At 38.7% G+C, this 20,802-nt stretch overlaps 1 protein-coding gene across 1 annotated transcript in view; it reads left to right on the top strand.

Annotated features, from left to right (window-relative positions):
* Positions 1-831: 831 nt before the first annotated feature.
* PRIM2 (DNA primase subunit 2) overlaps positions 832-20,802 on the top strand; it is a 292,588-nt gene continuing 272,617 nt past the window's right edge. The window contains exons 1-5 of the mRNA XM_082848562.1: positions 832-965; positions 1,574-1,735; positions 3,553-3,656; positions 6,233-6,312; positions 7,654-7,774. Of these exons, the coding sequence (XP_082704688.1) occupies positions 1,582-1,735; positions 3,553-3,656; positions 6,233-6,312; positions 7,654-7,774 (459 nt within the window). The 5' untranslated portion in view covers positions 832-965; positions 1,574-1,581. The remainder of the gene's footprint in view (positions 966-1,573; positions 1,736-3,552; positions 3,657-6,232; positions 6,313-7,653; positions 7,775-20,802) is intronic.

Here is a 20,802-nt window from a genome sequence, read left to right as displayed (position 1 = left end):
AACACGTCCTGGTACAAGGTCAGTGCCAGCCACAGTTTGGTCCATGCTGGGTAAGTGCTCTGAAGATTAACGCTATTTCAGTGCCGTTTTCATCTCTAAAACCTTGAGCATTTCAGAGGGCTCTTCACCTCCCATCTTTACTAGAGCCTCTCGCGGCCCCTTTTGTAAGCGAGACACGCCTCCTGGAGGCCACAGGCGAAGTTTATTTCCAGCTCTGAAAACCTTGCGGCCTGCAGTCGGGAGCCGGTGTGGCTCCGGGTCCGCAGCCCTAGGGCACCTTCTCTACAGCGCTCTGCACGTGCTCGCCGCTATGCCCCTCTGGGCCTGCTATACTTTAGACGCCGAGCGATTTCTGGGTGCACGTGTGCATGATGCATGCGCTCTACTTCACTGCAGATCTTCTGTGGGCGCCCTGTACCAGGTGTGTGTAGGGGGTGCACTGGACGTAAATCTTTCCCCAGGGGAGGGCCTGCAGTCTAGGAGAAAACCCGACTAGGAATTGTAAGTAGATGGCCTAGAGTCTGCCTCCGCATCTGTAAGACGCGGGCCGTGCAGCCTAAGGCCGGGGCTCTCAGAGATTACCCAGAGTCCCTAGCGGGGAGCCAGTACCGGGCCCGCTCTCCGCCCACCGCCCCAGACGGCGCGGCTCCATGCACAGGAACTGCAGCTTATAAAGTGGACACAAATCCCGCGGTCCTCAGAGCGCCCCACTGAGCAAGCGCGGGGCCGCGCAGGTGGGCGGGACCTCTGGGGCGGGTTTGGTGGTGCAGCCACTTCCGCTTCCGGTCCTGTATGAACTCTCCCGCCACCCGGGGAAAGTGCTTGCCGGGGTTTGTGTGTTTTCACGTCTGGTGTGGCTGGAGGTAGGAGAAGCCCCCGCGGGTTTGGGACGGACAGTAATCCTGGTGTTGAGGCTTGCGAGTCCAGAGAAGGAGGAGAGCTCTTTGGGGCTACGGGCGCAGAGGGTGGGTATCGAGTATTGGTGGCTTGTCCGGGCAGAGCCGCCGGTGCCGGGGCTGACAGACCGCCCTGCGTGGAGGGCGGGGAGGGCGGGGGCGGGGTGTCACTAGGCACCTGTGGACGCTCCTGAGAGGAGCTAAGACAGACGGGACCTGAAAGACTGTTGTCTGTTTCCCGGGGATGTAAGGGAGGAAGCGAGTAACTGGACCCTGCCCAAGGAGTCTCTTACCTAGCCGGAATCTCCCGCGCTCTCCTCCGAGTTCAGGATTGCTGCCCGTGTGAAATCTTATCTTGACTCTTGGGACGGCAGAGACCTAAGGGCGGAGGCACGCAGACCTCTAGTGAGCAGGCAGCATCACCTGTCGTTGATGTTGCAGGAGGCTAGGACCGCTGCCTGCGTCTCCTCCCCCCACCCCCTTTGCACAATTGTTACAGGTGTATCGTCGAAAGTCTGGAAGATCCAGAAGACATCACTCAGGGACACTACTGTTAACACTTCGTGCGTGCTCTTCAACCTCAATTTTTTTTCCCTTTACATGTGGAGTTATTTTTTTGCATTTTTTTAAAACTCCATTTTCCATCATTTCAACCATTTTATGTGCTTCCTTCCAAGGTAACAAGATGCAGTTTCTTGGAGGAAATCGGAGGAAACTGAGGTTGGCAGATGACCAGAGGAATGCTTGCTACCCACATAGCCTTCAGTTTTACTTGCAGCCGCCTTCTGGAAACATATCTTTGATAGAATTTGAAAACTTGGCTATCGATAGAGTTAAATGTGAGTGGTTTGAATTAGAATTTATATATTCTTGAGAACCTCACTTATACTTTGTGGAAATGAATTAGAGTAATTTATTTCCTTCAACAAATATTTACTGAGGGTTTTCTGTTGAGATTTTGCCATTCATTCATTTATTCCTTGTACAGTGCCTGTTTATTGAGTGCCACTTTATTCTAGGTGGTAGGGATTTTGAGCTGAATAATGTAATTCTCACTTTCGTTGAAGCTGTATTCTAGTACATGGAGACAGATGTCCAAAATAATAATTGTAGTTTAGTATTTTAAGTGCTCTAGTAGAGGTAACTAATAGGGCTACTGAAACATAGAGATGGGAGTGATTGTCCTAGTCTGATTAAGTAAAACTTCTTAAGAGAAGTTGAAATGTGATCTGGACCTTGAAGGATGAGTAGCAATTTCTCAACAGAGAAGAATTGAAGGGTTTTTGCAAGCTGGGATAATGGCCTGTACAAAGGCTTGGAGGCATGAGAGAGAGTGTCATATTGGAGGGAACAGTGACAAGTTCAGGGTAGATGGAGAAGTATGGGTAAGCAAGGGCATTTTTGTGCCAAGATATGGTGTAATATTGGGGTGTAAGAAGGATGTAGCAATTTTACTGGGGACCTACTTCTGTGTGTTGGTGGAAGAAAGAAATAAGTTAGGTGTAAACTGAAACAAATAACAGCACTATGTGTAGAGTTTATGTTCCACGATATCCTGGTGGGAAGATCAGAAGTAGAGGTGAGATACTGTTAATCATTCTTAGAGGAGCAGGGTGAGAACTGCTAATACAGAGTATCTGTATTACCTGTTTGTTGAATGAAGGTGAAGGCAAGGGAGATGAGTTCTGGGAAGCTTAGCAGTTTCATATGCCTCATTGAGATTAAGGTGATGATTGAAAAGCGTCCCTTGGGTTTGGCACTTAGGAGGTGAGATGGTAAGGCAGTGACAGGAAGGGAGAGATTGAAGGGATACTAGGAGGTGTAATTGACAGGGTTTGGTGACTCTTAGCTATGAGGAGTGGTGGAACAGGTGGGGGTGGCTGAAGTTCCAGTGTGGATGATCTGGTGGATAGAAATTCTGCGGATGGAGGTGGGGTGGCAGGAAGAGGAGTGGGATTGAGGGGCAGAGAGTGAGTTTGGTTCGGGACACCATAATATGGAGGTACCTGGGGGACATGAGTTTATGTTCAGGATTCATTTTAGAAGTTTTTCGTTCTTGAATTAAAAAATGTCTCTTTTCATACCGATGGCAGAATGATTCATCTGAGGAAGGGTTGACAGAGGCTTCAGGAACCTTTGGACAGTGTGTAGCATCTAGTCATGGTGGCTTGTTTGCTTCTTCACTGCTGTCTTCTCCTTCTCTGTTTCATCAGGAAGGGAAGAACTGTCTTCTGATGAGTCTGTGCTGAGTCAGGGAAGCCGACTGCCTCACAGACAGCTCCACACGAGGGCTGTACATGCAGACACACTTCTGCATCCCTCTGAGGGGATTCTTCTGCACCACTGAGCAGTGGTGCTCAGTCCATCAGTGATCTGCTTCCCATCCCTCTCTCCCTTCTGGTTGAGAATCCCTAGTGTGAGATTATGCTGTGGGATGTGGGTATTTTCTGTACATGGTGGAGATTATCCTCTGATAAACATATATAACTTATATAATGTACTTGCAGAAAATAAAGCTTAAATATTGTCATCTTTTATAAACAAGTAATTATGGGATTGGTAGCCATAGATTTTATTTGTCTTGGATTTAGTTTTATAAAATTATCTTGCATTTATATGTTTTATTCATTTTTTCTGTTTTTAAAATCTTTTCTAGTGCTAAAAGCTGTCGAGAATCTTGGTGTGAGCTACGTGAAAGGAAGTGAGCAGTACCAGAGTAAGCTAGAGGCTGAGCTTCGGAAGCTTAAGTTTTCCTACAGAGTAAGTAAAAGAGGGAAAAAGATGTGTCTTTGGTTTGTGTATATTCATTTACTGGGTATCAGTTGTGGGAAAGGTCTTGTATTAGGCATAGGGCTTTAAGAAAGACTCTTCTGAAGGAACCTACAGTCCACTATGGGTGTTGACATGCAGTCAGACTACAGTGCTGCAGGGTTTCTTGACCTGGGGACTGTGGACATTTGGGGTCTGATAATTCCTTGGTGCATTTAGGGGGCTCGCTGGCATCTCTGGCTTCCACCCAGTCCATGTCTCCAGACATTGCCAGATATGCTTTGTGCATTACAGGGTGACGAACTCCAGGAGCACAGAGAATTAGCTCAGGTTGGGGAGGTTTGGGAGGGCTTCCCAGACGAGGTGGTGCTGGAACCGAATCTTGGTGGATGTGATACAGTTTTTATTTTGGGAAGATGACTGCCAACAGCAGATGGACAGGGTCATCTTTGGTGGGGAAAACTAGTTAGGAACTTGGAGATGACGAGAGTGAATTGAATGGAGGTAAGAGGATTGATTGGAGAAATAGTGAGAGGGTAGAATCGGGAGATCTTAGTGACTGCAGAGAGAAGGGAGAGAAGAGTTCTGAATGACACCTGGGTTTCTGGTGAGACAGCTGGCTGGATGGTGATGATATACAGGAGGGGAGGCAAGTCTTTTTAGAGGGAAGACGCTGAGTTTAGTTCTCGACATGACTTTGAGGTACTTGTGGAGCTGTCTGAGGCCAGCAGGGTGTGCACACGGATCTGGACTTGGGGACCTCTGGGGTGGGGGTGCACATTCAGGAGGAAGGTTGGCATCATCAGGAGTAGGTGAGGCAGCCAGGGAAACATTTGAGTGAGAAGAGAAGAGGATGGAGGCCAGGATGTGAGGAATACAACATTCAGGTGGAGTGGAATGCGGGGAGTCTGGGAGGGCAATTGAGGAGGAGCTGCCTTGGGGTGGAGATCAGCCACCCTGGCAGCCAGGGAAGCTGGGGTCTCAGTACTGATGATCATGATACGCAGGTGATGATACAACAGCACGCATTCATATTGTTCTTAACCATGTCCCAGAGTCTGTTCTAAGTGCATCATGTATATTAACTCATGTAATCCAGACAGCAGTCTTAGGAGGGTGGGTTCTGTCATCATCCCTCTTTATAGACAAGGAAACTGATATTGATAGGCTAGTACCTTGCCCAAGCTCATAAGATGGAAAACGATGCAGCCAAGATCTGAATCTAGACCTCTTGTCTTCATGGTGGAACAATTTCAGACACTTAAAACCAATAAGATGAGTTGTATAGAATCATCGGATTTATCAGCGAGGTAGAACCTTGTAGGTGGAGGCAGAAGCTGGAACAGTGGTGGTGTTTGGAGGAGAGAGGTGAGAGGTTGATATGGAATACATCCTCTTCTAACGTGTAGCTGAAAAGACACGGGGGAAGTAGGTCTGAGTGTGGAAAAAATTGAGGGAAAAGGAGAAGATACACACACACACAACAGTGGTTACTTGAACACGTTTGTAAGCTGAGCAGAAAGATCTAGAAGAGAAAAAAGAGGAGGGAGCTTGAAGATACTTTGAGAGAGCATTTGATAAGTCAGGGTCCTTAGGAGGCAAGAGCAGATGGGCCATGCAGTTTCAGTGTAGGGATTAGCTTTATGTAGGAGGAAGGAGAGAGATTTGCCCACAGAGATGGAAGGGAAGGCAGTACAGCATGTGGCGGCAGGAGCTTGGGGCTGAAGGGGGGGGCCTTTATCTTCTGTAAAGTAAGTGAGGTCATGTGATGAGAGAGAAGAAGGTGGTGTGGTGGGGAGCACTGGCCACCTAGCGAAGATGGAAACAGCTTTCTTAAGACGTGAGGAAAGAGATGGTTACAGGCCAGATCCCAGCTCTGCTGCTTACAAGCTTTGTGACCTGGACAAAATTATATAACTTCTTTCTGCCTCAGTTTCCTCATCTTTAAAATAAGGATATAGTTATGCCCACCTCATAGGGGTTTTCAAAGGATTATATGGGCTAATGGATTAAAAATGCTTATAACAGTGCCTGGTACCTTGCAAATGCTCAGGATGTGTTTGCTCTGACTGTGTTGAGCTTGAATAAAGATGCCTTGGTGTTGGTAAAGGTCCAGTCGAGGTTAGAGGCTGTGAATTTTTAATGTTCCAAATTCCTATAGTTGTATATATCTTTCCCAGAGGTTCTCAGCATTTTGGGAACAGGACTGCAGAGTGTATCTTTGGATTTATTTAGAATCTAGGTTTTGCCAAATGGTTGAAATGAAAGCAGTTGAGGGTTGATGTGAGAAGTAGTAGAAGAGGTGAGTGCCTGGGTGTAGGCTGGATGAGAAGGAAAGTTAGGAAGAGGAAGAAAATAGTGGGGTCCAAACCCAGGAGGTATTGTTGTTCAGTTTTGTTTCATCTGATTGCTAACCTAAGTAAAATGGTACTCACCCTGGGGAGCATATTATGAAATCTGTGTTATTGAAACTGCTGCTTTACCATTGGCTTATGCTGACTCAGTATTTCTTTACACCTTTTACTGTTCCGATGCATTTATTTTCTTCACGTGCCATTGTTTTTAAGGAAAACTTGGAAGATGAATATGAACCCCGAAGAAGAGATCACATTTCTCACTTTATTTTACGCCTTGCTTACTGCCAGTCGTGAGTATACCTTTGTCCTCCATGGTCAAGTCTGACATCTTGGGTTGTAAACTGGTCCAGGAGGGCTGACAGGCATTGTACTGATTGTAGGAAATCCCAGAATAATGTCAGAAACCAGTGGCTCATGGGAGGAACACTGTTGCAGAGAATTGTTTGAAACAAGTTGTTTACTAAAAAATAAAAAAAAAATTTTTTTTTTTTTGCAGATTTTGCCTGTTAAAACACTTTTTACTTTATGGGAGAGACTCTTCATTTAGGATTTAAAATTAGAGGGGATTTCATTAGGAAGGACTTTTGATATTTTTTTCTCCAGAAAAAAAGTGGTAGTATTTATAAGAAATAATGAATCAAACACATACTTGAATCTGCACAGGGTTTTAGATGTTGACGTTTATGGGCTGGTGCACATTAGGTTAAGATCTTTCCTTTGGTAGTTGGTTTCTTATAAGTCAGTAGCGCCACCCAGAGGGAGAAGGAGTTAGTTGCTTTTTTAAAACTTTTTTTTTCCTGTATTAATTTTGGCTAAATTACATACTTATTATTATGTTTCTTTTCTGTTTCTTTTTGGTAATAGGATTATCAAATGGGAATCTTGAATTGGTGACTATCCCAAGATAATAACTGAGAAATTATTCACCAGCTTTAGTCCCAGAGTTTTTCTTTTGTAAGAAAGCACATGCAGTTTATGCAATTTATGCAGTAAATGAATTGCTGACAATGTGAAAGTCATTTGGGGAAAGAAAATTAAATCATATTTTACATGAAGTAGCATAATTATTTTACAACAACAATAATGCCCATCTGTCTTATAAATTAATGTATGTTGATTTAAAAAATTGAGATATCTTAGTGTATATTAAATTTTGTGAAATTATAAACTATAAAGCTGTAAGCAAAGTTTACTTTGCATAGTTTGATCATAATCCATTCAGAGATAAAGTTACCTTTAAAAACTTTTGATGTTTATTTGGCATTGACTGAAGGGATACCCCATTTTCTGATGTAAATGGCTATTTTGCAGTTACATTAAAAGAAGTGCACTGTTTTATGTTATTTGATAATAATGCAGCTAGGCTCGAAGTATTCTTTATTTAATTCTTTTAATTTTATGTTCATAACACCTTTCTCCCCCATATTCTACTCATCCCAGGGAGATTGTGGCATGTGATATGTATTCACACTCTTATCATAATAGAGGACTTGATGCTTTTAACTTCAGTCTTTTGGCATCTTGCTCATGTTTGAATATTGTTTCATAGAAATTTCTTGGATTTAATAATCAGTGGACTTTGAAAATAGTCAGTGGACTTTTCACTTATAATTTTCTTGTCTTCATTTTAGTGAAGAGCTTAGGCGCTGGTTCATTCAACAAGAAATGGATCTCCTTCGATTTCGATTCAGTATTTTACGCAAGGACAAAATTCAGAGTTTCTTAAAGGATAGCCATTTGCAGTTTGAGGCTGTAAGTATATTTTTAAAGTCATTCCCGATTGTTATCACCGTTCATCCCTCCCTTAAGTGTTGGTGTTAATGTGTGGAGTTTGTTCTCTTTACATTTTCTTCCTAAGTACCCACCTGAAACAATAACTATTGGCTTTGCACAACAGTGAACCTCTCCCTTCCATAACTAGAAGAAAAGAGGCTCCTTAGTACCAGAGCTGCACATTTATTCAGTTGCTGTATTAAATATGTGATTTATGAAAGCACAAAAAGGTTTAATTTATAAAAGTTTATCTTTAACCAGAATCTTCCAGGCCAAAAATTTAAAGCTAATAATGTTCTAAAGAAAACAGAGAAGTGGTAGTAGTTATTTCCAACAATGAGGTTTAGGGGGATAATACTTTATTTTAGAAGTCAGTTGTCGGTAAAATATCTGAATAGTTTTAAGGTATAATTTTGTAGACAAACCTGAATGAGTTACATGTAGTAATTAAACAAAATAGAAGAAATGTTGGGCGCATATTTAGCAGGGATAATTATTGTGGGTGGAAATAGAATTTATGTCTTTTAGGTGAGTGTGCTGCAGTGGGAAGGGAGAAAAATTCTGTTTGGAAAACTTAGAGCAGTCAGATGGCGGTAGGATGGTTTGGGACTCTATTTGGGTGTTAGAATGGGTGTCTTGAGGCCAAATAAAGTAAAAAAAGTAGAAGTTGGAGTAGGTGAAGGACATTGTCCTGCTGAGAAGTAGATGTGCCCACTGCAGCAAGAACCAGGGTGGGTTATTTTGTTGGGGGAAGGAGATTGTGTGAAGGGAAGTAAATAAACCTTTGGTGGACATTTAGTGTCTGTCATATGCCAGCAAGGCACTTTCCACAGTTTGTATCACGTCTGTGAACGCTGTGAGGTTTCTGAGTAACATCTACCTGGGCAGAGAAAAGCGTTGGTCTCAGAGCCATCTCACCCAAACCTCCTGTGTTTTCCACTTTGCTTAGAATGCTGATCCTTAGTGAAGTCTGTTATTGCTAATATCAGTTACAGTCCATTTGTCCTCTCATATTAAAAATAATTAATTTTTTTTCACTGTTGTTGAAATTATGGTTTTATTAGGTCGAGAAAAAGTGTTTGTGAGAAGATTTATTCTTTACTCTAGATTGTCTCAATAGATCAGGTAAATTTTTTTAAGCAAAAACCATAGTTTCTTTCTTTTTTTAAAAAACTTTTTTATTCAAGTATAACACATACAGAAAAGTGCACAAATCATAACTGTCCAGCTCTGTGAAGTATCACAAAGGTTAAGAAAGAGAACACTGCTGTCACCCTGTGCTGCCTTGCTCCCATTTACTAACCCCATCTCCCTCCTGATAACCACAATCCTGACTTTTAATATGATAAGTAATTCTGCCTGTCTTTGAACTTTATGTAAATAGTATTACATGGTATGTTTTTTTTCCCCAGCTTTATTGAGATATAATGGACATACAAATGTTGTGTCACTTTAAGGTGCACAGTGTGATGATACACGTATATGTTGTGAAATGTTTACCACAATAAGGTTAGTTAACACATCCTTCACCTCACATCATTACCATTTTGTTGTTGTGGTGAGAACCTTTAGAATCAACTCTCATAGCAGCTGTACGTGAGATCCCTAGAGCTTATTCCTCTTATAACTGGACGTTTGTGCCCTGTGACCAGCATCTCCTTGTCTGCTCTGCCGCCCAGCCCCTGGCAACCACTGTTCTACTCTGTGAGTTGGACTTTTTTAGATTCCACATATAAGTGAGATCACAAGTATAATCTTTTATGATCGCCTTATTGAGATAGAATTTACATACCTTGACCTTCACTCTTTTAAAACGTACAATTTGTTGGTTTTTAGTATAGTCATAGAGTTGTGCAACCATCACTTAGATTTTAGAACATTTTTGTTACCCTGAAAAAGAAACCTGTGCCCAGTAGTTGTCCCTCTCGATTTCTCACTCTGTCATCCCTTGGCAACAGCTAATCTGCTTTCTGTCTCTGTGAATTTGCCTATTTTGGACATTTCATATAAGTGGACATTTCATATAACTTGCGATCTTTTGTTACTGGCTTCTTTCACTTAGCATAATATTTTCAAGCTTCATCTATGTTGTATATGTGGCATGTATCAGTACTTCATTTTGTATTCATTTCTCTATTCAATAGTTGATGGACATTGGGTTATTTCTACATTTTAGCTATTATGAATAATGCTGCAGTGAATATTTGCATATACATTTTTGTGTGGGTATCTTTTTATTTGTTTCAGATATATATAATACCTGGGAGTGGGATTGCTAGGTTATAGGGTAATTCTGTATTTAAACTTTCGAGGAACTGCTAAACTGTTTTCCAGAGTGCCTGTACCATTGTACGTCTCACTAGTGTGTGAGGGTTCTAGTTGCTTCACATTCTCCAGCAATTGTTGCTGTCTTTTTTTTTTTTTTTAATACAGTCATCCTGGTGGGTGTGAAGTGATACTTCATTGTGGTTTTGATTTTCATTTCCCTAGTGACTGAAGGCATTGAATATCTTTTCATGTGCTATTTGATTATTTGTATATTTTCTTTGGAGAAATATGTATTCATATCCTTTGTCTATTTTTTATCTGAGTTATCTTTTTATTGTTGAGTGTTACATATTCTTTCCATATTCTGGATACAAGTCCACTATAAGATATGTGATTTACAGATTTTTTTTCTCCCATTCTGAGGATTGTCATTTCATTTTCTTGGTAAGATCATTTTTTAGAAAACATTTTATTTATTTATTTATTTATTTATTTTATTTATTTATTTATATTTTTGGCTGTGTTGGGTCTTCGCTGCTGCGCACAGGCTCTCTCTAGTTGCGGCGAGTGGGGGCTATTCTTTGTTGCAGCGCACAGGCTTCTCATTGTGGAGCTCGGGCTCTAGGCACGAGGGCTTCAGTAGTTGTGGCGTGCAGGCTTCAGTAACTGTGGCTTGCAGGCTCTAGAGTGCAGGTTCAATAGTTGTGGCTCACGGCTTAGTTGCCCTGTGGCATGTGGGATCTTCCTGGACCAGGACTCTAACCCATGTCCCCTGCATTGGCAGGTGGATTCTTAACCACTGCGCCACCAGGGAAGTCCCTGTTTTTATCTTTTGTTACTTGTGTTTTTGTTGTCGGATCTAAAAGGGATTTGCCTAATGGAAGGTCGTGAAGATTTACTCCTATGGTTTTTCTCTAAGAGTTTTATAGTTTTGGTCCTTACATTTAGCTCTGTTTAGGTCTATTTATATTTTGAGTTAATTTCTGTGGATGGTGTGAAGTAGGGGCCCAGCTTCATTCTTTTGTATGTGGATATCAAGTTGTCCGAGCATCATTTGTCGAATGGCTATTCTTTTCTCTTTGAATTGTTTTTTCACTCTTGTCAAAAGTCATTTGACCATAAATGGACCCAATTTTGTTAGAGCTGTGTGTCTCTCCTGTGTTGGTACTGTGTGCTCTTGAATATTGATTCCTGTAGTTTTGTAATAAGATTTGAAATAGAGAAGTGTGAATCTTCTCACTTTGTTCTTCTTTTTCAAGATTATTTTGGCTCTTCTGGGTTCCTTGCATTTTATGAGTTTTAGGATCAACTTGTCAGTTTCTACCAATAAACCAGCTGAGGTTCAGGTTTAGGATTATGAAGACTATGTGGATCAATTTGGGGAGTATTGCTGTCTTAATATTAAGCCTTCAGATCCATGAACATGGAAATTTTTTCTGTTTCTTCAGATCTTTAATTTTTTTCAACAAAATTGTGTACTTTTGTTAAATTTATACCTAAGTATTTTATTCTTTAATGTCATTGTAAGTGGAGTTGTTTTCTTTATTTCATTTTTAAAATGTTCATTGCTAGTGTATAGAAATCCAGTTGATTTTTGTATATATCTGGTATCCTGCACCCTTACAAAATCATTTATTCTAATAGTTTTTAGTGGATTCCTTAGGAGATTATGTCTCTTATAAAGAAATAATCCTTACTTTTCAATCTGGAGGCTTTTAATTTATCTTTGCCTATTTTCCCAGGCTAGGATCTCTAGTACAGTGTTGGATAGAAGTGGCAATAGTGGACATGCTTGTCTTTTTCCTGATTTTAGGGGGAAAGCATTCAGTCTTTTACCAAGACATATGATGTTAGCTGTGGGGTTTTGTAGATGCCCTTTACCAGACTGAGGAAATCTCTTTCTAATTTTAGTTGAGCATTTTCATCATGAAAGGGTGTTGGATTTTGTGCTTTTTCTGCACCTTTTGAAAAGATCATAGAGGTTTATCCCTTATTTTATTAATATGGTGTGTTACATTAATTGAGTTTTGGATGTTAAACCAACCTTGTTGGGATATTCCTGGGATAAATCCCCCTTGGCTGTATTGTATGATCCTTTTAATATGTTGCTGCATTTGATTTGCTAGTCTTTTGTGGAGGATTGTGTTTATTGATAAGTTTTGTAGTTTTCCTATGATGTCTTTGTCTGGTTTTGGTATCGGTAACATGGGTCTCATATAGTGAATTGAGAAGTGTCTCTTCCTCTTCTATTTTTGGGAAGAAGTTGTGAAAGATTGGTGTTAATTTTTTAAAAACATTTGCTAGAATTTACCAGTGATCTGTCTAGGTATAGGCTTCTCTTTGTGGGGTGTTTTAAAATTGCTAATTCATTCTCTACTTGTTGTAGATCTATTCAAACTTTCTAATTCTTTAGACAGTTGTGGTAATTCCTGTTTTCTAGAAATTTGTCCATTTCATCTGTTATCTAATTGATGCATACAGTTGTTCATAGTGTTCCCTTATAATCCTTTTCATTTCTAAAGATTGGTTATGATATCCTCTCTTTCATTCTTGATTTTACCCATTTAAATCTATTTTTCTTTTGATCATTTAAGTACACATTTGTCAGTTTTGTTGATTTTTTCAAATAACTTTTGGTTTTGTTTTTTCCTCTATTTTTCTATTCCTTATTTCTTTAATTACTCTTTATTATTATCAATTAAAAATTTTTATTATTTCCTTCCTTCTGCTTGCTTAGGGTTTAGTTTGCTCTTCCCATCTAGTTTCTTAAGGTGGAAGTTTAAGTTACTGATTCAAGGTGTTCTTTTTTTTCTTTTTAATTGTAATATAGTTTACGTACAATATTAGGTTAGTTTCAGGAGTCCTACATAATGATTTGGCATTTGCATATATTAAGAAATGATCACCACAATGTCTAGTAACCATCTGTGCCCATAGAAAGTTGCTACAACATTATTGACTATATTCCTTAATCACATCCCCATGAGTTATTTGTTATCTCTTAATTCCCTTTACCTGTTTCACCCACCTCCTGCCCCCTGCCTCTTGGCAAACAGATGTTTGTTCTCTGTATCTATGAGTCTGTTTTCATTTTATTTTCTTTGTTAGTTTTGTTTTTTTAGATTGCACATGTAAATAAGATCACACCATATTTGTTTTTCTCTGTTTGACTTACTTCACTTAGCATAATACCCTCTAGATCCATCTGTGTTGTTGCAAATGGCAGTGGCTGAGTAATATTCCATTGTGTATATATATACAAACACACTGTATCTTCTTCATTCATTCCTCTCTCAATGGATACTTAGGTTGCTTCCATATCTAGATTAAGGTAAATAATGCTGCAATAAACATTGGAATGCATGTATCTTTTCAAATTAGTGTTTTTGCTTTCTTCAGGTGACTACCCAGAAGTTAAATTGCTGGATGATGGAAGTTCCATTTTTAATTTATTGAGGAATCTCCATACTGTTTTCCATAGTGGGTGCACCAATTTATAATCCCATCAAGAGTGCACAAGGACTCCCTTTTCTGCACATCCTCACCAACACTTGTTACTTGTCTTTTTAATGGTAGCCATTTTGACAAGTATGAGGTGATATCTCCTGTGGTTTTGATATGCATTTCCCAGATGAGTAGTGATGTTGAGCATCTTTTCATGTGCCCATTCGCCATCCGTATGTCTTCTTTGGAAGCATGTCTTTTCAGCTTGTCTTTTCATTTTTTAATCTGGTTGTTTGTTTGTCTTTGTGATGTTGAATTGTGTGTATTCTTTGTATATTTTGGATATTAACTTTATCAGCTATATTGTTAAAATATCTTCTCCCATTCAGTAAGTTACCTTTTTGTTTTCTTGGTAGTTTCCTTTGGTGTGCAAAAGCTTTTAAGTTTGATGTCACATTTGTTTATTTTTGCTTTTGTTTCCCTTGCTTGAGGAGACATATTCTAAAAACTATTGCTAAGACCAATGTCAAAGAATGTACTGCCTATGTTTTCTTCCTGGAGTTTTATGGTTTCAGGTCTTACATTTAAGTCTTATTCCATTTTGAGTTTATTTTTGTGCATGGTGTGAGAAAGAAGTCCAGTTTGATTCTTTTGCATGTACCTGTCCAGTTTTCTCAGCACCACTTATTGAAGAGGCTATCTTTTCTGCATTGTATATTTTTGAAACCTTTGTTTTAGATTAATTGACCACATAAGTGTGGGTTTATTTCTGGATGCTCTATTCTGTCCCATTGATCTATGTATCTGCTTTTGTGCCGGTACCATACTGTTTTGATTACAGTAGCTTTGTAATATAGCTTGAAATCAGGGAGCACAATACCTCCAGTTTTGTTTTACTTTTTTAAGATTGCTTTGGCTATTTGGGATCTTTTGTGTTTCAATACAAACTTTAGAATTACTTGTTTTAGTGCTGTGAAAAATGCCATTGGTATTTTGATAGAGATTGCTTTGACTCTGTAAATTGCCTTAGGTAGTATGGTCATTTTAATATTATATTAATATTAAGAATTAAATATTAATTCTTCCAGTCCATCAGCATGCTTTATCATTCCATTTGTTTGTGTCATCTTTAGTTTCTTTTATCAGTGTCTTATAGTTTTCTGAGTACAGGTCTTTCACCTTCTTGGTTAGATTTACTCTCTTAGGTATTTTATTCTTATGGATGCAATTGTAGGTGAGATTGTTTTCTTAATTTCTGATAGTTCATTGTTAGTGTATAGAAATGCAATAGATTTCTGTATATTAATCTTGTACTCCACAACTTTACTGGGTTCATTTATTAGTTCTAACAGTTTTTCAGTGGCATCTTTAGGATTTTCTGTATATGTATCATGTCATCTGTCAACAGTGACAGTTTTACTTCTTCCTTTACAATTTGAGTTCCTTTTATTTCTTTTTTTTGTCTGATTGCTGTGGCTAGGACTTCCAATACTATGTACAATGAAAGTGGTGAGAGTGGACGCTCTTGTCTTGTTCTGATCTTAAAGGAAATGCTTTCAGCTTTTCACTTTTGAAGATGATGTTGGCTGTAGGTTTGTCATATCGGGCCTTTATTATGTTGAGGTATATTCCTTCTATACCATCTTTGTTGAGCATTTTTATCATGAATCATTGTTGAATTTTGTCAAAAGCTTTTTCAGCATCTACTGAGATGATCATATGATTGTTATTCTTTGTTAGTTGCACATCACATTAATTGATTTGCAGATACTGAAGCATCCTTGCATGTCTGGGGTAAATCCCATTTGATCATAGTGTATACTCCTTTTACTGTATTGTTGAATTTGTTTTGCTGATATTTTGTTGAGGATATTTGTATCTGTGTTCATCACTGATTTTTTTTTTATTTGTGGTGTCTTTGTCTTGTTTTGCTATCATGGTAATGCTGGCCTCATTGAATGAGTTGAGAAATATTCCTTCTTCTTCAGTTATTTGGAGTAGTTTGAGAAGGATAGGTTTTAGGTCTTCTTTAAATCTTTGGTAGAGTTCACCTGTGTTGCCATCAGGTCCTGGACATTTGTTTGCTGGGAGATTTTTGATTACTGATTCAATTTTTTTTTTTTTTTTTTTTTTTTTTTGTGGTACACAGGCCTCTCATAGTTGTGGCCTGTCCCGTTGCGGAGCACAGCTTCCGGACGCGCAGGCTCAGAGGCCATGGCTCATGGGCCCAGACGCTCCGTGGCATGTGGGATCTTCCCGGACCGGGGCACGAACCCGTGTCCCCTGCATCGGCAGGCGGACTCTCCACCACTGCGCCACCAGGGAAGCCCCACTGATTCAATTTTAATACTGATAATTGGTCTGTTCACATTTTCTATTTTTTCCTGATTCAGTCTTGGGAGATTGTGCATTTCTAGAAATTTATCCATTTTTTCTACATTGTCCATTTTATTGGTGTATAATTGTTTGTAGTAATCACTTATGATCCTTTGTATTTCTGTGACGTTGTAACTTTTCCTCTTTCATTTAATATTTTATTTATTTGGGTCCTCTCTATCTTGATGAGTCTGGCTAGAGGTTTGTCAATTTTGTTTATATTTTCAAAGAATCGGTTCTTAGTTTCATTGATCTTTTCTAATTTTTTAGTTAGTCTCCATTTATTTTTGCTCTGATTTTTATTATTTCTTTCTTTCTACTAATTGAGTTTTGTTTGTTTTTCTTTTTCTACTTCCTTTAGGTGTAAGGTTAAATTGTTTTGAGATTTTTCTTGTTTTTTGAGGTAGATTTATATCACTATAAACTTCCATCTTAGAGCTGCTTTTGCTGTATCCCATAGATTTTGGATTGTTGTGTTTCCCTTTCACTTGTCTCCATGTTATTTGACTTTCTCTTTGATTTCTTCAGGGACCCATTGGTTGTTTAGTAGCATGTTGTTTAGACTCCATGTATTTGGGGTTTTTGGTACTTTTTTTCTTATACTTGATTTCTAGTCTCATAGTATTGTGGTTGGAAAAGATGCTTGATATGAGTTCAGTCTTCTTAAATTTTTTGGAACTATTTTGTTGCCTAGCATGTGATCTGTCCTAGGGAATGTTTTATGTGCACTTGAAAAGAATGTATTCTGCTGCTTTTGGATGGATTGCTCTCTGTATATCTGTTAAGTTCATCTGTTCTTATGTGTCATTGAACACCAGTGTTTCCTTAATGAGTTTCTGTCTGGATGATCTGTCCCTTAATGTAAGTGAGTGTTAAAGTCCCCTACTATTATTTTGTTACTGTCTCTTTATGTTTATTAATACTTGCATTTTTGTATTTAGGTGCTCCCATGTGGGTGTATATGTATTTACAGTTGTTATATCTTCTTACTGGATTGATCCCTTGATCATTATGTAATGTTCTTCTTTGTCTCTTGTTACAGACTTTGTTTTAAAGTCTGTTTTGTCTGATATAAGTATTGCTACCCTAGCTTTCTTTTTGTTTCCATTTGAACTGTGTCTCACTTTCTGTAGTTTGGCCCTCCCACCTCCCACTCAGGTTTGTGAAATTTCATGACGATGTCTTGTTTTTCGTTCTTGGATGGGAACTTCATGGGCCCTTTAATCTGAATACTTGGGTTCTTCTGTTTAGAACATTTGTTTTTGTTATGGATTTGATCATTTCTTCCCTTTTGTTTTTCATTGCTCTTTCTTTATAATTTCTTGCTTGTTAGAATTTGGACCTCCTGAATTTCTCGTCTTATTTTCCTTTTTGTTTTAACATCCAGTTAATCTTTTTATTTTCTAGGAAAGTTCTTCAACTGTTTTATAAATCTTTTTTTTCCCCTGCTCTCCTGTCTTTAATTTTATGTATTTATTTCTTTATACAATTTTTAAAGGTTACTTTCCATTTACAATTATTACAAAATATTGGTTGAATTTCTTGTGTTGTACAATACATCCTTGAGCCTATCTTATACTCAATAATTTATGTCTCCCGCTCCCCCACTCCTATATTGTCCCTCACATCCCCCCCGCCCCGTTGCTGGTAACCATGTATAAGTGATATCATAACAGTATTTGTCTTCCTCTGACTTATTTCACTTAGCATAATGTCCTCCAAGTTCATGCATGTTGCTGCAAATGGCAAAATTTAATTCTTTTTCATGGCTGAGTAGTATTCCATTGTGTGTATCCATTCATGTGTTGATGGACACTTAGATTGCTTCCATATCTTGGCAATTCTAAATAATATTGCTATGAACATTGGGGTGCATGTATCATTTTGAATGAGTGTTTTTGTTTTTTTCAGATATATACCCAGGGGTGGAACTGCCAGGTCGTGGTAGTTCTATTTTTAGTTTTTTCAGAAACCTCCATACTGTTTTCCACAGCAGCTGCACCAATTTGCATTCCCATCAGCAGTGTACAAAGGTTCTCTTTTCTCTGCATGCTTGCCAACATTTATTGTGTTTTTTTTTGATGTCTTGTCTTTAATTTATTTTTTTTACTGCTTTTTAAGCAGGTTCTTATTAGTCATCAATTTTATACACATCAGTGTATACATGTCAATCCCAATCGCCCAATTCATCACACTACCACCACCACCGCCCCCCCCCCCCCGCTGCTTTTCCCCCTTGGTGTCCATACGTTTTTCTGTACATCTCTGTCTCAATTTCTGCCCTGCAAACCTGTTCATCTGTACCATTTTTCTAGGTTCCACATATATGCATTAATATATGATATTTCTTTTTCTCTTTCTGACTTCACTCTGTATAACAGTCTCTAGATTGATCCATGTCTCAACAAATGACCCAATTTCGTTTCTTTTTATGGATGAGTAACATTGCGTTGTATATATGTACCACATTTTCGTTATCCATTCGTCTGTCGATGGGCATTTATGTGGCTTCCATGACCTGGCTATTGTAAATAGTGCTGCAATGAACATTGGGATGTATGTGTCTTTTTCAATTATGGTTTTCTCTGGGTATATGCCCAGTAGTGGGATTGCTGGGTGGTATGGTAGTTCTATTTTTAGTTTTTTAAGGAACCTCCATACTGTTTTCCATAGTGGCTGTGTCAATTTACATTCCGACCAACAGAGCAAGAGGGTTTCCTTTTCTCCACACCCTCTCCAGCATTTGTTGTTTGTAGATTTTCTGATGATGCGCATTCTGACTGCTGTGAGGTGATACCTCATTGTAGTTTTGATTTGCATTTCTCTAATAATTAATGATGTTGAGAAGCCTTTCATGTACCTATTCGCCATCTGTATGTCTTCTTTGGAGAAATGTCTATTTAGGTCTTCTGCCCATTTTTGTATTGGGTTGTTTGTTTTTCTAATATTGAACTGCATGAGCTGTTTATATACTTTGGAGATTAATCCTTTGTCTGTTGATTTGTTTGCAAATATTTTCTCCCATTCTGAGGGTTGTCTTTTCGTCTTGTTTATGTATTCCTTTGCTATGCAAAAGCTTTGAAGTTTCATTAGTTCCCATTTGTTTATTTTTGTTTTTCTTTACATTACTCTAGGAGGTGGATCAGAAAAGATCTTGCTGTGATTTATGTCAAAGAGTGTTCTTCCTATGTTTTCATCTAAGAGTTTTATAGTGTCTGATCTTACATTTAGGTCTCTAATCCATTTTGAGTTTATTTTTGTGTACAGTGTTAGGGAGTGTTCCAATTTCATTCCTTTACATGTAGCTGTCCAGTTTTCCCAGCACCACTTATTGAAGAGACTGTCTTTCTCCATTGTATATCCTTGCCTCCTTTGTCATAGATTAGTTGACCATAGGTACGTGGGTTTATCTCTGGGCTTTCTGTCTTGTTCCATTGATCTATGTTTCTGCTTTTGTGCCAGTACCATATTGTCTTGATTACTGTAGCTTTGTAGTATAGTCTGAAGTCAGGGAGTCTGATTCCTCCAGCTCTGTTTTCTTCCCTCAAGACTGCTTTGGCTATGTGGGGTCTTTTGTGTTTCCATACAAATTGTGAAGTTTTTTGTTCTAGTTCTGTGAAAAATGCCATTGGTAATTTGATTGGATTGCATTGAATCTGTAGATTGCTTTGGGTAGTATAGTCATTTTCACAATATTGATCTTCCAATCCAGGAACATGGTATATCTCTCTGTTGGTATCATCTTTAATTTCTTTCATCTGTGTCTTATAGTTTTCTGCATACAGGTCTTTTGTCTCCCTAGGTAGGTTTATTCCTAGGTATTTTATTCTTTTTGTTACAATGGTAAATGGGAGTGTTTCCTTTATTTCTCTTTCAAATTTTTGATCATTAGTCTATAGGAATGCCAGAGATTTCTGTGCATTAATTTTGTATCCTGCTACTTTACCAAATTCATTGATTAGCTCTAGTAGTTTCTGGTGGCATCTTTAGGATTCTCTGTGTATAGTATCATGTCATCTGCAAACAGTGACAGTTTTACTTCTTTTCCAATTTGTAGTCCTTTTATTTCTTTTTCTTCTCTGATTGCCATGGCTAGGACTTCCAAAACTATCTTGAGTAATAGTGGTGAGAGTGGACATCCTTGTGTTTTTCCTGATCTTAGAGGAAATGCTTTCAGTTTTCCACTATTGAGAGTGATGTTTGCTGTGGGTTTGTTGTATATGGCCTTTATTTTATTGAGGTAGGTTCCCTCTGTGCCCACTTTCTGGAGAGTTTTTATCATAAATGGGTGTTGAATTTTGTTGAAAGCTTTCTCTGCATCTATTGAGGTGATCATATGGTTTTTATTCTTAAGTGTGTTAATATGGTGTATCACATTGATTGATTTGTGTATATTAAAGAATCCTTGCATCCCTGGGATAAATCCCACTTGACTTTAGTGTATGATCCTTTTAATGTGTTGTTGGATTGTGTATGCTAGTATTTTGTTGAGGATTTTTGTATCTATATTCATCAGTGATATTGGTCTGTAATTTTCTTTTTTTGTAGTATCTTTGTCTGGTTTTGGTATCAGGGTGATGGTGGCCTCATAGAATGAGTTTGGGAGTGTTCCTTCCTCTGCAATTTTTTGGAAGAGTTTGAGAAGGCTGGGTGTTAGCTCTTCTCTAAATGTTTGATAGAATTCACCTGTGAAGCCATCTGGTCTTGGACTTTTGTTTGTTGGAAGATTTTTAATCACAGTTTCAATTTCATTACTTGTGATTGGTCTGTTCATATTTTGTATTTCCTCCTGGTTCAGTCTTGGAAGGTTATACCTTTCTAAGTATTTGTCCATTTCTTCCAGGTTGTCCATTTTATTGGCATAGCATTGCTTGTAGTAGTCTCTGAGGATGCTTTGTATTTCTGTGGTGTCTGTTGTA

Source organism: Leucopleurus acutus (assembly GCF_964270905.1).
Source record: "Leucopleurus acutus genome assembly, chromosome: 10".
In the NCBI taxonomy this organism is placed as follows: domain Eukaryota; kingdom Metazoa; phylum Chordata; class Mammalia; order Artiodactyla; family Delphinidae; genus Leucopleurus; species Leucopleurus acutus.
Note: the sequence above shows the minus strand (reverse complement) of the source record. Positions and strands in the feature narration are given on the sequence as shown.